An 18390-nucleotide genomic window follows, 5' to 3' on the forward strand; every position below is an offset into this window, starting at 1 on the left:
TCTTTTGCAGAGTACCAATATATATCATGTAGGTCCTCAATTCAGTTTTTAACCACTGCAGTTTGATGTTTCAAAGAGTTTATAGCTATCTCAATCTTTCTAGTCATGTCTGCAAGATTATTTAAAAGAATGTGGTCAGTCCACAAGGTCAATTAAGTACACAAACTTCCCCTTCTTCCTGCTTAAGAATTCTTTACTACTGTTCTGTGGCTTACATGCATATAGTTAAAAACCATTTTGAAACCCTTACACATTTATATTTTTATAGTCATAAAGTATTACTACAGAAAATAATTCTAGTAAACATAAGAAATAAATTGAAATTTATTTCCTCAAGCCTTTTTAAAAGGAAAAAAAAACCCTCAAATGTATCAAAACAACTGATACTGAAGTGTATGTAGAAATTAATCTCTTTCATTTCTAACATGAAAACCCCCTTTTTAAATAACTAAAACCACTACATCTTTACAGTAAAGTTGAACATCTAACATCATTACACTTGGCTCCCACTCCTGTGGTTTGGAGAATGCTTTAGGTGTTGCAGAACTGTGCGTATTAATGGTGATGATGTTGAGATTTTGCTATACAAAAAAACTCAAGTCTTGCTGACACTGCAATTTTGTCTTAAAAGTAAATCCCCTTGATTAACTTTTTCCTCTTCAGCAGTGTTCTTTATTTCCCTAGCTTCCTGTACTAGGATAAGTACACTGAACTTCAGCACAGAGGCAGTATGCAGAGAAAAAAAATACAGTACAACCTGCTTATAATAAAGCACTGTAAGTGACCTCTCAGTGCTCTGCATGGTGCAAACTGCAGTCCCGTTACAATGAGGCTTTGTATATACTAAAATAACTTCATGGAGAAAAGACACTTCAATACAGTCTGCTAATTCTGCAGATTCGTTGGCGACGCCTTGGTAGTGACTGCTTTCTGCTGATAGTCATGTGCAGCAGTGCAGGGGCCCACTTTGACCAAGACTGATGACCCTTAGCACAGACCTTACAGTGTGCAGGTATGGTTGGTTGAGTGTTGTTTAATGCAGCGCTCTTCTTTCTGGCTGCAGAAGGGCAGAAGAGGACAGCCCCTGTAGGATGCTGTATGCGTACATCTGTAGGTTCTGAGTTCATTAAAGCCCTTTCTGGTGGTTTCTTCCTCATTCTTTGGATCTTTCCTTCAAGTTCACAAGTAGGGGTCAATGAGCATGCAGCAGGTGACTGCTGTCAGTCAGATTCTGACTTCTCATTAGATTTAGATGATTTACGCTTTCTCTTTTTCTTCTTCTTCTTTTCTTTTTTTTTCTTTTCCTTCTTTCTCTTTTTCTTCTTGTGTTTATCTCTACATTCTGAGGAAGTGGAGCTGCTGTCATCTGCATCATCCTCATCACTGTCATCACTGTTATCATCATCGTCTTCTGAGGTAGAGTCCTCCAGGAGCTGCTTCAGTTGCTGTATCCTGAGTTTAAAAAATGTGAATTAGAATCCTTTCTAGTTCTCCTCTACCTGTAATAATTTATTCTTGCTTTCATCTGTTTCCTTCCTAGCTTGAAAAATGGAAGCTGTGTACAAAGGGCAGGGGAACACTTCCTCTTTTGGTGAATTACACTCCTGTTACAGTTTTCACAAATTGATAAAAGCAACCTCTCCTGAGACAAGCAGACATTCTGTTCTCAGGGACTTTCCATCCCACAGATATCAAGGGCAGACTACCTTACCGGCCAGTATTTATATGTGCAAAATAATGAGGCAACAGCTATCACCAGACCACCATAGGAAGTTCTATGCTTACTCAAACACAAATGCATACTGGGATGATGACATTATGCCATTCATTGCCCTGCTGATACAAGAGGATGTCAGTGAAACTGACAGTAGACTCTAGTTGTAGAGGTATTTTTGACAGGCACTCTTCCTTTGAAATTTCATGGATTACTGGCAAATGGGCACAAACTATTTGCTTATTATAGTGTTGTCTTTAGTGTCCTACTGAGTGATTATTGAGAAAGTAGAAATGCATTAGCCTCTGCCAGCAAAAAGAACCTGCCATTAAAAAAAGTGTTCTGAGGTAAGGGTAAGCTTGTATCAAAATGAAAACCAAATTGAAAATGCAGTTTACTACAGAGACACACTTACCTCATTTCTTTTTCATGACGTTTATTTTCCCTTATTATATCGTACATTGGATCTTCATGTGCCTTTGAAGTGGAAAACAGAAAATCCAATGTTAGTAAATAGAAATATTTATCACTGTTATATTTCCTACAAAAATAAAGCAAAGCAACCCAAAAACCACAAGAGGCTTTTATCGCAAGATGAAATACATTTAGCAAACTCTTAATTCACAAGTATGCTCTCAGACTTAATACCATTAATCTGTGTTTTATACTTTAGGAAAAGCTTATCTAGTTACACCACCAATGAAGGGGACTCTCCTTAGGTATACTACCTCTTTCCCTCTCCAGTCACAGGTAACTAAGAGAACCCCATACATACACTATAGGAATAGCTAGACATAGATGGAATACTTAAGTTCAAAACAATGAGCTGTGCCCTTCAGCATATTTTAAAAACTCGGATACAAACACACAGGAGCAAGGAATAGAAGACAAATGGATAATGAAATTGCAGTTGTCTTAGCATGCAATGCGTTACCATTATTGGTTGTTAAACTGGTTATTTTTAAATTAAACAGGCATTGCAGCAAAGGATAGTTGTGAAGAAAGAGAACAAATAAACTTTGCAGACATTTAAGGTGAGTTCATGCCATGCAAGAATGCAGCAAAAAGACGGGGTGATCATTTCTGTTGGAAGACTAATCAAACCAGTTCAACAGAGAGGAGATATCAGATGTTGACCAGAGGTGGGAATTAAAATGTCAGTAGCAAACAAAAGATGCTGTGAATGCATCATGAGGGGCCTTGGACATACAGTACGAGTTTCATGCAACAGAAAAAAAGCTTGAGGGAAAACGGAGAATAGAGGCAATCTGGTCATGGGAGAGGGATAAAAATACTCTTTGCAGTAGCATATGATCAGTATGAGTCCAGAATCTGGACAGAATGAGTCCCGATTACCTTCTTCCAGGACAGAAATGAGAACATAAGACACAAAGTGATGAGAGCTTGAAATATAGCTCAACAATGGAGAGCAACAGGCAAAGCTGAAGAGATCATGCAGAAAGAATCTGCAGAACTGAGATGCAACCTCATGTAGCAAGAGATCAGACCTGTAGACAATGACTGGATTATAGACCTAGACAACAGGCTTCATGATGTGGTTGTTCACAGTGAGATTGGAAAGCTTGAAGCAGCTGTAATGTGGGCAGCTCAAGCTTGACAAAACATTTTTTGTTACTTTGATATTTTAATCACAAAAACTGAATATAATGGTTGAAACAGGTTCTTGAAGATTTCCAATTTAAATGTAAAAATTACTGATTTTCTTCTCAAAGAGTAGATTTTCTGCAAAGTAGTCAAGCATCCAACCAGGTCTGTAGCTTTTTTCTTTATTAGAAGATTTTCAGCATCTATATTATACTAGAGACAGAGGAAAAGCCCTTAATAAAGCATCATCTAACAGGCTTCTCTTCACTTGCAAGATTATGTATCATCAGTATTAAAAAATATAAGCAATATTACTACAGTATTTGTACTCACTACTCTAAATTGTTCCAATTTCTGATTGCCTTTAATAAAGAATGGGCATTCTTTATCTCCTGTTCTGTGTCCATAACGTTTACACCTCCAACCTTTAAAAAAAGAAGCAGCAGTGAGTCACACCTCTGAGCCAAATCAGAAGGAAAAAAAAAAGCCAGATATTTATGCAAAATATTTTCAATTTGTTGGAACAAATGGAGAGATACAAGTATTATGTTGATAAATGTAACATCCATAAAATGCAAGGCTACTACAGCCTTCAAGATACTGGGTTTTTTTATATCATATGATGCCAATCTACCTGAACCGCGTCATCTGTCCACCAGACATTGTGCCCTCCCCCAGAGTAAACGGATGGCTATATGAAGGTCCAATGACATCTGGAATATTTTCAGCCTTACACTGCATGACTTTGACTTCTTTTCCCAAAGGCATCCAAAGTCCTTTTGTGGGGGCATGTGCCAGGAACTCCCGTGCACTTTCATTGCCCGGTACATCAGGTATGCAATCTTCTGGTTTGGTTTCATTCTCCTATGGAAAATGATAAGGACAATAAAATCACTTTTTTTTAGAACTTTATAAAAATTAATACTCCAAGTGTGCAGGCCTTCACTTAATACAGAACCTACTTCCCCTGTAATACTTCTTTTTCTTGAAACACATAAGGGATCTAAATACCTGACCCTTTAAGAGCATTGATTTTCTTTTTCCCCTCACCCTTCCATTTTCCAGTTTGAACTTTATGGCCATATTAATTCCATTCTTTCCCATATATTTTCATAATTTATTTAAATAAATAATATAAATGAAAACTTAACAGACAAGCAGAAACTTCTTTTTCCTCTTCCTTCTAACAAGACATAACAATTAAAAACAGCCTTTACAACATGGAACAGTATTTTTTAGGTTAAAAATAACCTTTATAGCAAAGGTGGTTATCATGAAAGGAAAGTATTTTTACACATATATTTAAGCATAAGCAATGGAGGAGAATCCTGTAAAGATGTCATTCAAACTGAAAATCTGCTTTACCATAAATGACTCCCCTCTATCCACACTATTAAATACTGCATTAAGTGTGTGTGCTAAGAGGTGATGAAAGAACTGGTCTCATCCTATCTGATTCTGGGCATTTCACTCTGGAGTCACCAAGTCAAACAGGCCAGGTTGTAACTGAGGAGCTCAGTTTCTCCTGTAACCACCTACTTCTCTGCAATTTATAGCGGTAATGTTGACACTTAAGATAAACGGCTAAAAGACAGGTTGTGTGAAAATGCTAAAAATTTACTGCAACATATTTACTAACCTTAATCAGCCCTGGGGGAGGTTTCTCGTAGCTGAAAAGCAACAGAAATATTGTTACTCTGCAGTACAGCATAGACAAATAAATTGACAAAATACAGTATTTAAATGGTATAGAGTTAAAACCTTCACTTCACATTTTACCTTCAATTTTACTCTATCGGTAATCACCTAGAACTACAGCAGGACATGGATACCTAGATGCAAGCTGACTGAGACACACTGTCCTATCACCACACGTGCCTCTTGCAAATATCCTTCAGATTCATGTTCTGGCGGGAGAGCAACTACTTTCATTGTACTGCTTTACAAAGATGTGTGGTACATCCAACTCAGCCCCAGTTACCATAAATGCAAAACTCCCTCTTTTTCTGTAGCACCCCTCCCCAAGATCTCACCAATCCAAATCTCTTTACTCCAGCGCTGCTGAATCATAGACATAGTCAGCTAAAAATAGTCAGACCATTCCTTACATCTTGCTTTGCCACCCAAGCCTAATATATAATAATTTAATTTTCTCCTCTTTGTGTATTAAACCTAAAGACAGAACCTTACTGGCCAAAATACCACGTTTCCTTTGGCATTTCTCCGCAGTTAACAGTTGATATAAAATTTATTAAAATCCAAATAGCAAGCAGGTGCTACATAGAGTACAGAAACTGAGAAAGAGGATGTGCTTAGGAGTTAAATGCCAAGACACTATGAAATGGTCTTTATAACTTTTTGAGTGCTGTTTAGTGGATTTGATAACAGATTTTTACTTTCACTTGGAAAGGAAAAAACGTTCTTGTGAACCTTCTGATCTTTTTATTCTACTAAATCCCTTTCAGTGAAGTAACATTAACCTTTTACAGCATCGCAGGCTACTGACGGAGTCATTAGGCAGATCTCAAACCTTTTTGCCTTTTTTTGTTTGTTTGTTTTTAAATCCACTCCAGTGGAAACCGACTGAACAACCCCGGCGTCTATGCCGCAACTCCCAGACTTCTAGGAACCTGGAAGAGGCCCATTTGCCCCCCAACAACTCGTTATAAAAGTCACGGATCAGTTCCGCAAGCGGCCTCGATGCCCCCCGGCTGCCCTGCCCGCACCGCTCCCAGGGGCACGGCAGGCACGCCACTGAAACACAGACCTCCCTATAGATTAAAAAAAAAAAAGGGCCACGTTTTTTAAATGTGACGGAGCTGGAGCAGGGGCCGGGGGGGGGAAGGAAAAAAAAACAAACCAAACCAAAACACGCCCCCCCCCCCCCCCCCCCCCCCGAAGCCCGCACTGGAAACGAGCCCCAAATGGCGGCGGGGCGGGCTGCGAGCAGAGCCGGGGGGCGGCCCGGCAGGGCCCCCCGGGCAGGGGCGGGAGCCGCGGGCAGCCTCCCCTCCTCCGCTCCTTACAAGGACTCCAAGTGCTGGAGCTTCTGGAGCTGCTGCGCCTCCTGCCTCTTCCGTTTCCTCTCATGCCGGTCCTGGGTCCTGCCGCCGCTCGCCGCGGGCTCCGGCTGGCCCTTGGGCCGCGCCTGGCTGCCCCTCGCCGCTTCTTCGTCCTCCTCCGCTGCCTCTTCCTCCTCCTCCCCCTGCCCCCTTCGCGCCCTGCGGGACATCGGCGCGGCTGGCAGAACCCCGGCGGACGGCGAAGCCACGGCAACACCCCCCTCCCCGCCCTCCAACGCTGCGCATTTCGGTTTCACTTCCCCTCCCGGGCGGGGCCCGCCCGGCCAAGCGCCGACTTCCTCCGGTGCGGCCCGGCCCGGCCAGGCAGCGCCGCTGCCGCCCCCCTCAGACCCGCCCGTAGGCCCAGCGCTCACCCCGCTCCCCGCCCCCGGCACCCTTCCCGGGGATTAACAATACTGGCTGGTTGTGTTGCGCCTTCAAAACAACGATATTTAAAAATTAAATTAAAAAAAACCCACAATCGTTGACACAGCGGGGCGGGGGGGGGGGGGGGCCTGGCGGTGGGCCGGCCGAGAGCAGGCGGCCCCGGGCACGGAGGAGAGCTGAGGGGGTCGCCTCCCTCACCGGGGCCTCGGGGGCGGCTGCGGGGTGCAGCTGAGGGGGGGTCGGCACCCCCGGAAGGCAAAATCTGCTCCCAGGTTTCGCAGTGTCCTGCCCCAGCCGTGATCCTTCTGCGGCAGGAGGAGGAAGGGAGGCAGGCCAGTGTTGGGAAGGCAAAGTTTAAATTAATGCTTAAGCTTCATGCTAAAGTTCAAGGGCACGTGAGATTTCGGGGATTGCTTAAGAACTGAGTGAAACACAAAAAAGTAGATGTCAGAAGTCCAGGAATTGAAGGTGATCATCTTGGTGCTTCAAAGGTGCGCATCAGAGGTAAAGGGTGCTGTTCCCTGGGAATTGCTGTTGCAGCACCCTGTGATTCTGAAGTACAGTAAGACAAAAACGGTCATGAAAAGGCCTACCTTTTACATGGGAAAGAGCAATCTTACGCTTTATTTAACAATGTCATTTTATTAAACAAGCACTACTTTAATGTTATTTTAGCTTCTACTAGGTAAAACCTTACTTAGGACGAAAAATCATGTGTCTTGTTTCTCACTTGTGTTCGGCAAAGTGTCTGCCGTTGTAACTTCAGATCCCGGGAAACTATTTTTGTCCAGTTAATTCTGTCACAGTCTTTTGCAAGGATTTGGTGCTTATTTTAAGGTTTAAACAAAATTAATCTAGCTTTTGCATGTCATGCCACTAATATATAATATTGATGAAGATTTTTATTTCACGCACCAAATTTTGTAGGTTTGCTGGCACTGGAAAGAATGCAGCAGCCATTCTACCACAAAACAACAGTCAGCAGCAAAGCAACATAATCTTGCGGATATACTTCTCAAAAAACTCCAATTTACGCTCTTCTTAAACCCAACATATCCATCTGGCTGAGATGTCATGAGATGGCATGTAAGTTGTGAGAAAACCTTTTTCATTCATTCCATGGGTCTGTAGCTAGCTTGTGTGTTTTGCTTAGCAGTGGGCCTTTTGGGAATTTTGTTATTAGCCTTTCTTTGGGCCTAAACTGAGAAGAAGAGGCTGAGTTGCTGCCATCTCTTGAAATGGCAGATCACAACAGTTGACCTGAGGTGCAAAGCTCAATGAACACCTCTTGTCTAAAGACTTAGAGGAAAAATGAGTTTATTTGTTAATCTGAGTTAAATATCTGTGTGTCTGTGCATAGTATGAAGAGAATGCAAGGTGATAGGTTTTAAGGTAATGCACTGTGGCTCAGGTTAAGCAGATGACCTGATGTTTGCAGGAGGCTAGACATTTGCTGCTGTGACACTGCTAGCATGTGGTAACATGTCAAATTGCAATCCGTCCTTTACATGGTCATATTCCAGCAACAAGTGAGGCAGGAAAAATATTTTTAGGTGTCGCAATTACATTTAAGATGTTTGAAAGAACTTAAATGAGACATGGTATCAATTTTTCACTCCATTTAGAGAAATGTCAATAGTTACTAAAAGTTAAGTACCGGCTGGGCTGATGCCTACTAACTAGAGACTTTATTTTGGAAGCAATCTCAAGTGATATAATGGAGTTCTTTGACCCCCTCCCTTTCATTCCAGTGTTATTTTGTTATTTTCAAATGTCTTTTAACTTCAACTTCATGTTTTCAAACCAACAGGGTAGTCAGACTCTGGAACAGCTTTTCAGCATGTTAGGACAGTGACAGAAAACCTAATTAATTCTAAGATAGAGAGTTTCCAGTTTATGAATGGTATTCTATGGGAGATATGTGTGCAATAGCACAAGAGACAGGAATTCTCCATAAACCCTACCAGTCTCGCTTTCACACACCCTTGACTGTCCTAGCTTGGCTGAAGTAAGAAGAGTTCTGCCAGTTTGGAGCGGAAAAGGACCTGGCTTAGATGACCTCAGATTCAGTGACTTCAGCTTTGGCGGAATAATTGACACAAATTCATGAACTTAGCACATAGTCTCCACAGAAGTGTGGGGTTGCAAGTGGAAGCAGAAGGACAGACCATGGTACATTATTCTCTTCTTACTGTTAAGTCAATGAGAGCTTGGCTGGGTTCTTTGCATCCCAGTGGCTTGTATGCCTAGGCCCTAATTTCTGAGCAGATCAGGGCATTTGTGTAATAATCTTTATCACAGTAACTTAATAGGACACACAGAAGGTAAAATTAGGTGGGTACATAAATCTGCTAAGCCACAGTGGTTTAAATATGGGGTTTTTTTGTTGTTTGATAAGAAAAATTTTCTAGTGCATTTCCTCATCTGTCTTAGAAATGAGTTTTATCACTATATTACCCAGCCCAGGAGTACCTAGCTGTGAGGCCAAGCTTTTTTTAACCCCCAATTTTAATAGAAGGAGAGTATTTAAAGCTGTAGGTAGCTCCAAAGTTTATTTTTCTCCTTTGCTGAAAAAAATCCCTGGGTTCCTGAGACTTACCCAAGGAAACAATTGCTTTCATATCAGTCCTTAGGAAAGATCAAACCAAAATTAATTGTGAAGAAGGAGGCAGCAGAAAAAAAGTAATTGTTATTTTCAGTTCTATTTATTCTGAAGCAAAGATCCTCAGTATCTGTAAATTGCTTAAATCTGTTCTATTTAAAGGATTTATATTAGCAGAGGATCTGGTTCCTTGCACTTAGCAGGATATTGATTTGAAGTTGTGCTGGGTTTTTTCCCTTTATTTGAATGTAGTGCTTCAGACATTTCAATAATTTAATTTTTGGGAAATGTTGTCCTACCATAAGAGCTGACTGTTGTGGCACTGTAATTCCAGCTTCCCCAAAACATCTAAGCAGAAACATGAATCACTGTTACAAAGTGAAGTATCAGAAAAGCCCGTATGTTTCATAATATCCACTACAACTTTGCTATAAACAACTGAATGTTTCAACTACAAGCGATAACACTGGGACCAAATCAACTTACATCTCTGTCATCCCATGGGCATCAGTATTCCTGTCAGAGTGCAACCCTGGCAGAATGTCAGCCAATCTGATTTTCTCCATTTTTGGCTGACTAGAGCTTTGGGCCAGGATCTGTTTCTGATTATGTGTCAGATATTACGCACAGGAGAGGAATCCAGAACCCATGTTAGGCTCCATGGGAAGTTAAGCACCTCCTAATGGGATCCAGAAGAAGCAGCAGGCTGAGCAGGACACAGTGCAAATCCAGCATGGCCAGCCCACGGCTGCCTGAAGCTAGCTGGTAGGAGACAGTCAGGGTAGAGTGAGTCTAATATCTGGACCATTTTCAGACCTCAGTGAAGGCTCTCTCAAAACAGCAGTGGCACATCTAAACTCTTGGGAACCTCAGCTGTGAAGAGAGGTGCTGACATCCTTTCTTGCAGAGAAATTAAAAGTTTTATTCTAAGTGGAATTGATAGCAGTTTCTTTTGTATACTAGCTTAACAATTAGACAATGAGAGACTTGGAGTTGGTTCCCTCCTCGGTCTAGGTATTCAGTGATGGTGGCTCCTGTGTCACTGGGAAAAAATACCCTAAGCATTAGGCTAATAGCTACGTTGGTGGGGGCCACCTGCCATTCGTATTCCACTCTTTGGAAGCAGCAGGGAAAAGCATCTGAGATTCATGGGGTCAGAAGGATAAGTGTGTTTGAACTTGGCTGCGAGTACACTAAGAGGTGCGCCCATCCCAGCACTGGAAACTGTACTTCTTTCTGTAAGATACAAAATCAATGCTCTAAGCAGGGGCCAGAGCCCAGTTCTCCCTCAGTTAGCACCACTGCACCAGGAGACAATAATGTCCTCCTACTTCCCATTTCTCAGATTAATCCCATGTTTACAACGGCACTGCTCAGCAGTAAAAAGTGTTCCTACACACCTGAACCTTTGCTGTGGTGTTTACTACCATACATCATCACATAAAGGGAGTGAGGGAGCAAATGTCTGAAAGAACATAATGGCCACAGCTTCATTTTGTACTGTCCTGGTCCTGTCAGTCTTCAAGAGTCTGTAAAAGTCTACAGGGGCAAGCCTTTTAGGAAAATTGGGCAGAAGAATATCTAAGTTTTGGATCCCAACCAAGGACAGGTGTGAATTAAGCGTTGAATTGTTTGTTTCTGTAAAGACTGGGTTACTACCTAGCATATTCAGAAATGTGCACTTGCAGGAAAGCTTTATAGCTGAGCAAGGAAGCATCTTTGGAAATTGGGGTTGGACAGCAGTTGAGCAAAGTTATTTGAACTGCAGCTTTAGTCTGAAGTCGCTTCCTAAGGCTACATCCCATTTTAAGCACTCAAATCTTTTTATTGGACCTCTCCCAAAGACTGATAAGCTGGTACTTGCAAGAGGAATGATTGTCTTCCTTTTTGTAAATTCTGTCCTCTAAGCCTGTGGTAGCTGATTGCATGGATGAACTTCCTCCATCCTTCTGTGGAGATACTGCCTTATTGATCACTTGGAGTTTGTAGTGAAGTCACCTGTTCCATTAGATGTGTAACGCTTACCATCTCTTCAAGCCACCACTCAGTGAAAATATTCTATCTATCTTTGATCTTTCTTTATTATTTGAACTCACGTAAGATTTGAGAGACACTAAATCACTGCACAACTTACATTTTTCATGAGTTTTTGCCCTTTGCTTTCTCTTCTTTATAAATAAATACAAATAACTGTATATAATCCCAGCCATTTTGTGCTGTGGCATTAACACTTTTTTTCAAGAGTGAGGCTGTATTTTATGGGTGTATATTTGTGTAGTACACTATTGAATCAGCATTGTATCTCTGGGTATACACTGACATGGTGTCACTTCTGCTAATAGAAGGCCCCAAGTATGTTATTACGGAGGCAAAGCTTCATGTAGCCTTCAAAAGACTTTGCCTGAGTAAGGACTGAGCGCATTTGGGAACTGTGTGAGTAGTAGGAGCACTCAGATGCTAATGGCGCGTTATGTAACAACAGTAGGGAAAGGAGATTTTGGCTGACAACCCTTGGACAGGCTCCCAACTTCTTACAAAACCTACCATCCTTTGTGAGATCGCTTGTGCCCAAGCTGAGTGGGCAGGACTTTGGTTTCATAAGAAGCAGCCAGATGCAATGAAATCTGTAATTATCTATTTATCTATTTTTTACAGATGAGAGGTTGACTTGGGATCACAGCAATTTGAACCCCTTATTAGAGGGATGATAATTATTCCAGATTGGATGTTCCTCATATATTATATATACTGCTGCTTAACCCCTAATGGTTATAGACTTACTGTCGTCAAAGTTGGCAGGAGTTTTGCTACTGACTTAGTAGGGATCAAGGCTAGATTCTTTGCCTGGTAGCCAGTTTTGTTTTTTTGTTTTTTTTTTTTTTTTTTTATATAGCTGCAGGAAATTCCTCCTTCTGAGCTTTGGCTATATTCTTAAATCAGTGATCAATTTACAAGAACTTTTCCCTTGCAAAAGCAGATTCCTTTCCTGAATTTTGCCTCCATAATATAGTGACTGATAAAACAGTTCCCATTTAAATGATGCCTGGCGTATCGAGTAAAATAGGCAAATTCATCTTCAATGAGAGCATCTGCCCCTGGTATGTCCCCTCCGACTTGCCAACTTTCCAGTGGAACACTGGATGAGTTGCCTTAAAAAGGCTCCAGTGATTATTAATGGGTCACAGAAACTACAGAAACAAAGTGATGAAAAATACAATCTAAAAGGTTTAAGGAAAAGATTCTTGGTTCTGCTTGCCACCTCTATTAAACAGGAAGATGACTTTCTCCTGTTAAAATAGCTCATTTCCTAGTTCCATGCAGAACAGCTGTTCCCACTTAACAGTATTTTTTTCAAAACTGTCTGAAGTTTGCCGATCTTTAAGCTTAACATACTTCCCATATGTCAAGTTACCAACAGCTTCTTTCTAGATAACTGAAAAGAAATGAATGGAAACTCACAGTTCTAGACCACCTTCTTTCCCTGCCCCTCTCAAGAGGGTAATACAGAAAGACTAGCATAGCAGTGGTACAGCAGTGAAGCAAGGGTTAGTTAAGCAAGTTGACCCAGGAGTGTCTCTGACAGGAATGGTAAAGGAATTCTGTTGAAACACATGCCAAACACACAAAAATATTGATTTCCAGTGGTGGGCTAGGAGCCTGTATATTTTTATTCCATTGTGCTAGTTTTGCTATGAATGACATCCAGAAACACTCGCTCATAGTTTCTCTTGCTTGAAAGTTACTGTCATCTATAGTTATATAGATATAGAAATGGAAGAATAAATATATTATTATAGATAGAGAAAACACATTATTTCCTAGTCCAGTCTGTATCTCGGCAGATTCGTGCATGGCCTGTGCTCCTATATGTCACTTGTAGAGTGTGTTAAAAAAAAATCGATTTAGCATCCTCTAATAGGGCTTTCTCCTGCCAGCCTTGTTGGTCATGCTTGAATAAACTAAGAAATGAGAGGTGTTCTGCCCAGTTATTAAGTAATTTTAATAATGTAACAGTGATATTGCCAAAACAAGTAGAAGTTGGCTACAGGTGGTGAGGCTGTGTTAATAAAACATTAGTTAAATTATCTGGAAACTGCAGCTTGAGGGCTGTGGGGAAAAAAAACTGAGTGTTTTGGGCCTCCCAAAATACAAGTACAAGATAACAGTGGCGGCCTTGAAAATTCAAGCACAGGACAGTAACAGAGGCCTGAGGGCTCCAGACACAAACCACAAACTGTCAACCACAGATGATTGTAACCGGACTAATAACAACTCTTTCATTTGCTAAGACTTCAATTCTTGGCTTTCTGTTTATGAAGTGTTACTTCAGCACACAAGGATTGCATGGGATGTTTGGTCTGGACCCTAAGCGTAAGGACAGACATAAAAGTTGGCTGCAACAACCGGTGGAGAAGGCAGGCAACAAAGGCTGTGACTTGTGCTGCACCTGCCCAACAAAACAGGAATGGGAGCAGAACGTGCCCAGCATTCAGTATAATCTTACCAGCTCCATGCAAACACCTAAAGATGGTTGTGTGATGTGAATTTTGTAAGCCCGGGCCTAAAACTGTCGTTTAGTACACAGATCAGATGTCTGGAAGAGGTTATTGGAATACCGCCCTACAGTTGCTCCACAGATGGATTCTTTTCTGTTAAAAACAAGTTCAGAAATGTACTTAATATCCTATCAATCCCTGCGAATCTGCTTCCAAAATAACATTGAAATTTCTAGTAGAAGTGTTAACACCTGACTTTTTCTCTCTTGAGATGCAAAAGGTAACTAAAAATGCATGGGAGTCACTAAATGCTTACCAACTAGGGGAGAAGGTTTAAGTGATCTTCTTGCACTGGATGCCTGATAAACACCTGCTTTAATGCTAACGTACACTAATAAGAACCAGTGAGCACTATTCTGTAACAGGGTTGCACTTCAGGCAGTGCCCAGGGGATTCATATATGAATATTAATGAAGGAGGGGAAAAATAACAAGGTCTCCTGTTTCCAGTTTGCTTAGGCAGTGGGCACTGGCAGCTACAGCGCTGGTATGCAGGGAGGTGACTGACCTGACTTGCCTCTTTTCTGATCGCCTCTGCAAATAATCCTTTTACCTAAGACAGGCAAAGTGAGTTTGCAGTGTGCTCCTTTCAAAATGCAGGTGGGTTTTATCTCTGGTAGAACAGGTGCCCTTATATATCAGGAAAGTTTGCAGAGTTTATTTTGTGCCAAGGTGTTTGCAGAGAAACTGTTTCCTCTTCTCCTCACAACACATACAGTTTCCAGAAGGCATTTTATAGGCAAAATGCTACAGGCAGGGGATGGGAGGATGTGGGGGTGGGGGGTAGACTGGAGCTTGTATAAAAGGGTTCTGTCTTTCTGGGTGGGAGTCATAGTCCACACCTAATTTACAAATCAACTTTATTAGGGCAGCTTTGTTTAAAAGAATGTTGGAACAAATCATTATTATTTTTAATTCTAGAGCCGTAACAGTTCTAGCAGACAGAGTACAGATCGGGCATGATAAAACTTAGGCGTGATAAATTAGTTACCAGATTGTGACCATTTGCTTTTCAGACCTTAGTGTCTATGCTGCTTCTTGAGAAGCTTTTTAGTCTTCAAATATATTCATAATGCTTCTGCCCTCCCTTTTGATTCAGTGAAGAACCTTTATAACAGGCAAACTATCAGTAATTGTTTGACGTTTTTTAATGCATTTAAGAAAATCAGCATGATCCTTGTTGCAGGAACCACTACTTTCTGCACAGTTTGAGCAACACGGTTCTGAGATTGTGTGTGCTGCATATGAAAGTTCAAGTGAGACTCCCTGTTTTCCTAATTTTGTATGGCAGAATGCTGAAGTTTCGCCCACTAACTTTCTGCTTTTTTAATTTTTTTGTTGTGCAGTCTCCTAGATCGTTTCCATTGCAGATTCAAACCCCCACTCTTTTGGAGTTTAGGCCAATGTACAGCAGGCTTCCTTACCACTTCTGCACAATATTATAGAAATTCAGACTGAAAACCTGTGGCTTAACCACATGTATCTTTTGTTAGGAATATCCAAGTCTTTCTGCAGCTTAGTGTAAACTTAGTATAAGCACTCCATTGTTTCTGAACCATTTGCTGACTTTGTGGGTACTTGCAATATATTTAGAATATGCTTTAGTTAATGTGAATTTTAATAATTTGTTATCCAATACATTTCCCATTTTGTCTCCAGCTACTTATGTTACACTAGGTATGTCACTTATGAACAGAATTTTTAAATTTAGGCCCTACACAGATGAACTTTTCTGAAAATCTGGTAACTAATTTTCATATATATGTTGAAATTTCAGCTTTTCTGAAAAAAAGTGAGTTTCAACCTCTGTGGTGTCTATTTTCATGACTACCTTGGTCTGAAAACCCTTTCCTTTTTTGTGAAATGAGGATAATGGCATTTTCATATTTAACACACATACATTTATTGCCAGATAAATGCATGAACATTGAATGGAGATCAGTAACATTTAAGGATATGGTTGTGAGAAATGGTAGGAAAAACTGGATGCATAGGATAGTTTTTCTGCAGTTTTACACTATTACATCTACACTGAGGCCAACACTGTTGCTCTAGTGTAATTAGAAGATAGTTTTGCCTAGAGTGGGCTTGCTACAATTCTTTGTTCACTTCCAGTAGTGTACAAACTACAGCAGTTGCAACGCAAACACAGAAGAAGGCATGCCTGATGCTTCAGAAGTCTGCGATCTAGGCGTATGCTTCTGGCAGCCGTTTACCTTACAAACAGCAGCAGTGTTGGTAGAAGACAAGAGTCAACTGTACTGTAAGCTACCCTTGTGTTTGGCTGTTGGGAGCTACTGCCTCACCTCTGGTGGGCTTTTGTAAGTGCTCTCTGACCCGTGCCTGTCAAAATGAGCCGGATTTGCTAAGTCACTTGGATAATAACTTAGTGTGGCACATTTGGAATGACAGGCTGATAAGCACTAATTAAGACAGCTCTGTTGGTGTGTCTTGTTATGCTGTGACCTCCAACAGGGGAGCTGCTGAGTACCTGGGGGCAAGTGGGGCTTTCTGCAGGCATGGCAGGGTCTGGAAATGGGCACTGGTTCACAGTTACCTGCTATTTGTTTGACTTTCATTAGAACATCTATAGTGAGTGGAGGTGAATTGGAGTAAGTGAAATGTACCTACAGTATTAGCAATTTAAAGTGTATCCATTTCTCTCATACTCTGTGCACTTTTGTGTTTACTGCTAAACCACTACCAGTAATAAATCAGAATAAAATCTGCAAGTTAAGTAGACTCTGGAGGTGGTCGATCAGTCCAGCATGACCCTGTGAAGAGTAAAGAGCTCTGTGTCACAGTATTTCTTATGGCCCACCAAGGAAGAGGCCTGAGTCATCTGGATCACTTTGGTCACCAAAGGCATTTAGGGACATGTCAGTCCCTCATGAGTCACAGAATTGACAGTCAATTACACATTCCGAAATTATGTGCAACTGATAGAATTGATATTAAAATATTTTGGGTACAAAGAGCTATTTCAGGATTCAAGTGCTCTCAATTGATCATGCAGCTTCATAAAATAAAAATAGTAGTTGTTCAAAATGCTGTTTACTAAAACCAGTACTTAGTGAGAATGTTTTATGGCTGTAGTTTAGCCATATTTAATACTTAAAACCAGTGTTGATACACTGTGCTTCTGTGGTTGTTTCAATGTATCTGAAAATCTCCACCAACTTCACCCATCTTTAGACAGAGAAATTGGCATTGAGTTATAATTGGGGTTTTTATTTTCCTTACTTGAAATTCAGCTCAGCAGAAAGAGAGCACTGTGGTTCTTCTACATTAGTTGCAACCCAAAACTATTCTCTAAAGAGCTTCTTAGAAGTTTGAAAGAGAGTACATACCGAGGTGAACAGCTGTGGAAAACTTCACAAGATAGAAATAATTCGGAGTCCCTTCACACAATCCCCCTGTAGATTATACAGCCAAAACAAGCATTACACTGTGATCTTTCTGATTATTACCTACTGATTAAAAGCAGACTGATGTTTTTTTAAACTGGATTTTATATCAACTCAAGCTGTGTTTCCCATTGCTCTCACTTTTTTACTTCTGGTGTCTGAGTTCTCTCTAAATTTGCTTGCCATAATTTCAAGGTATCTGCAAGCTGCAGTATTTGGCATATTCTTTCTAAGAAAAAGAAGGACTACCTCTGTTTTTCTTGATCTATAATTGATAGAGTATTTAGGAAACGTTACAAATCCACTCTATATTTTTCTGTCTCAGTATGCTACCTTTTTAGAAAACCTCCATATCAAAACACAATACATGCCTTGGGCACCCAGGGACTGAATCTTCAGGCCTGTAATCTTAGCTGTATAATGGGTAATTGGGAACAGTTAGTGGTTAAGTGCTGGGTAAGTCCAACGGCTACTCAGCAGAATATTTCACTTGTCACAGTCTCTCCTATGTTTATGTGACCGAATGTGTTGCAAACATTTTAATTTGCATTAGGCCCACCATCTCATGACTGCCTGGCACTTGGCTTCAAGCACATTCCAAGGAGCAGAACAGCATCTCAAGTTACACGCGAGTGGTATCTTGCTTACCTCAGACTCAAGCTGAGGCTTTAGTGCCTTTTCCCATGTTACCATAAATTAATCTTTATGTGAAATGACTCATCAGCATGCTCCTCAGCTTTCTTCAGTGCTTCTGAGACATGATTTGTACCAGCAGTGTATGAAGGAATTTTTATATCTACTTTCTTGGCACCTGAGCTCCTGAATTTCTCCGGAATTTTTATATCTACTTTCTTGGCACCTGAGCTCCTGAATTTCTCTGTGTGATGAGCTCCAATAGTAACGCTGCTGTGGTACACAGATAGAGAATGAGAGCTGGCATTTTACTTCCTTGTCCTTCAACAGATTTGGGAACAACATCAAATTTTTGATATATGTTGTAGTTTGATACAGCGTAGCCCAATGCTAGAACGGCAGCCCTTTGAACATTACATGAGGCA

At 41.0% G+C, this 18390-nt stretch overlaps 1 protein-coding gene across 1 annotated transcript; it reads right to left on the minus strand.

Annotated features, from left to right (window-relative positions):
• Window positions 1-172: 172 nt before the first annotated feature.
• On the minus strand, window positions 173-6704 carry RP9 (RP9 pre-mRNA splicing factor). The gene is made up of 6 exons (XM_042806536.1): window positions 6346-6704; window positions 4959-4989; window positions 4054-4183; window positions 3653-3744; window positions 2130-2191; window positions 173-1452 (listed from the first exon to the last, which is right to left on the minus strand). The coding sequence occupies exons 1-6, from the start codon at window positions 6549-6551 to the stop codon at window positions 1221-1223; spliced, it is 753 nt and encodes a 250-aa protein (XP_042662470.1). The 5' UTR covers window positions 6552-6704; the 3' UTR covers window positions 173-1220.
• Window positions 6705-18390: the final 11686 nt, after the last annotated feature.

The sequence above is a fragment of the Tyto alba genome, unplaced genomic scaffold (genome assembly GCF_018691265.1).
Source record: "Tyto alba isolate M040663 unplaced genomic scaffold, T.alba_DEE_v4.0 Super-Scaffold_46, whole genome shotgun sequence".
Taxonomy (NCBI): domain Eukaryota; kingdom Metazoa; phylum Chordata; class Aves; order Strigiformes; family Tytonidae; genus Tyto; species Tyto alba.

Coding starts and splice junctions, on each gene's coding strand:
- RP9 (XM_042806536.1), bottom strand. CDS start 6,551: ATGTCCCGCAGGGCGCGAAGGGGGCAGGGGGAGGAGGAGGAAGAGGCA. Junction 4,990..6,345: donor CTCCAGCACTTGGAGTCCTT/GTAAGGAGCGGA, acceptor GTTGCTTTTCAG/CTACGAGAAACCTCCCCCAG. Junction 3,745..4,053: donor AGAAGTCAAAGTCATGCAGT/GTAAGGCTGAAA, acceptor CTTTTTTTAAAG/GTTGGAGGTGTAAACGTTAT.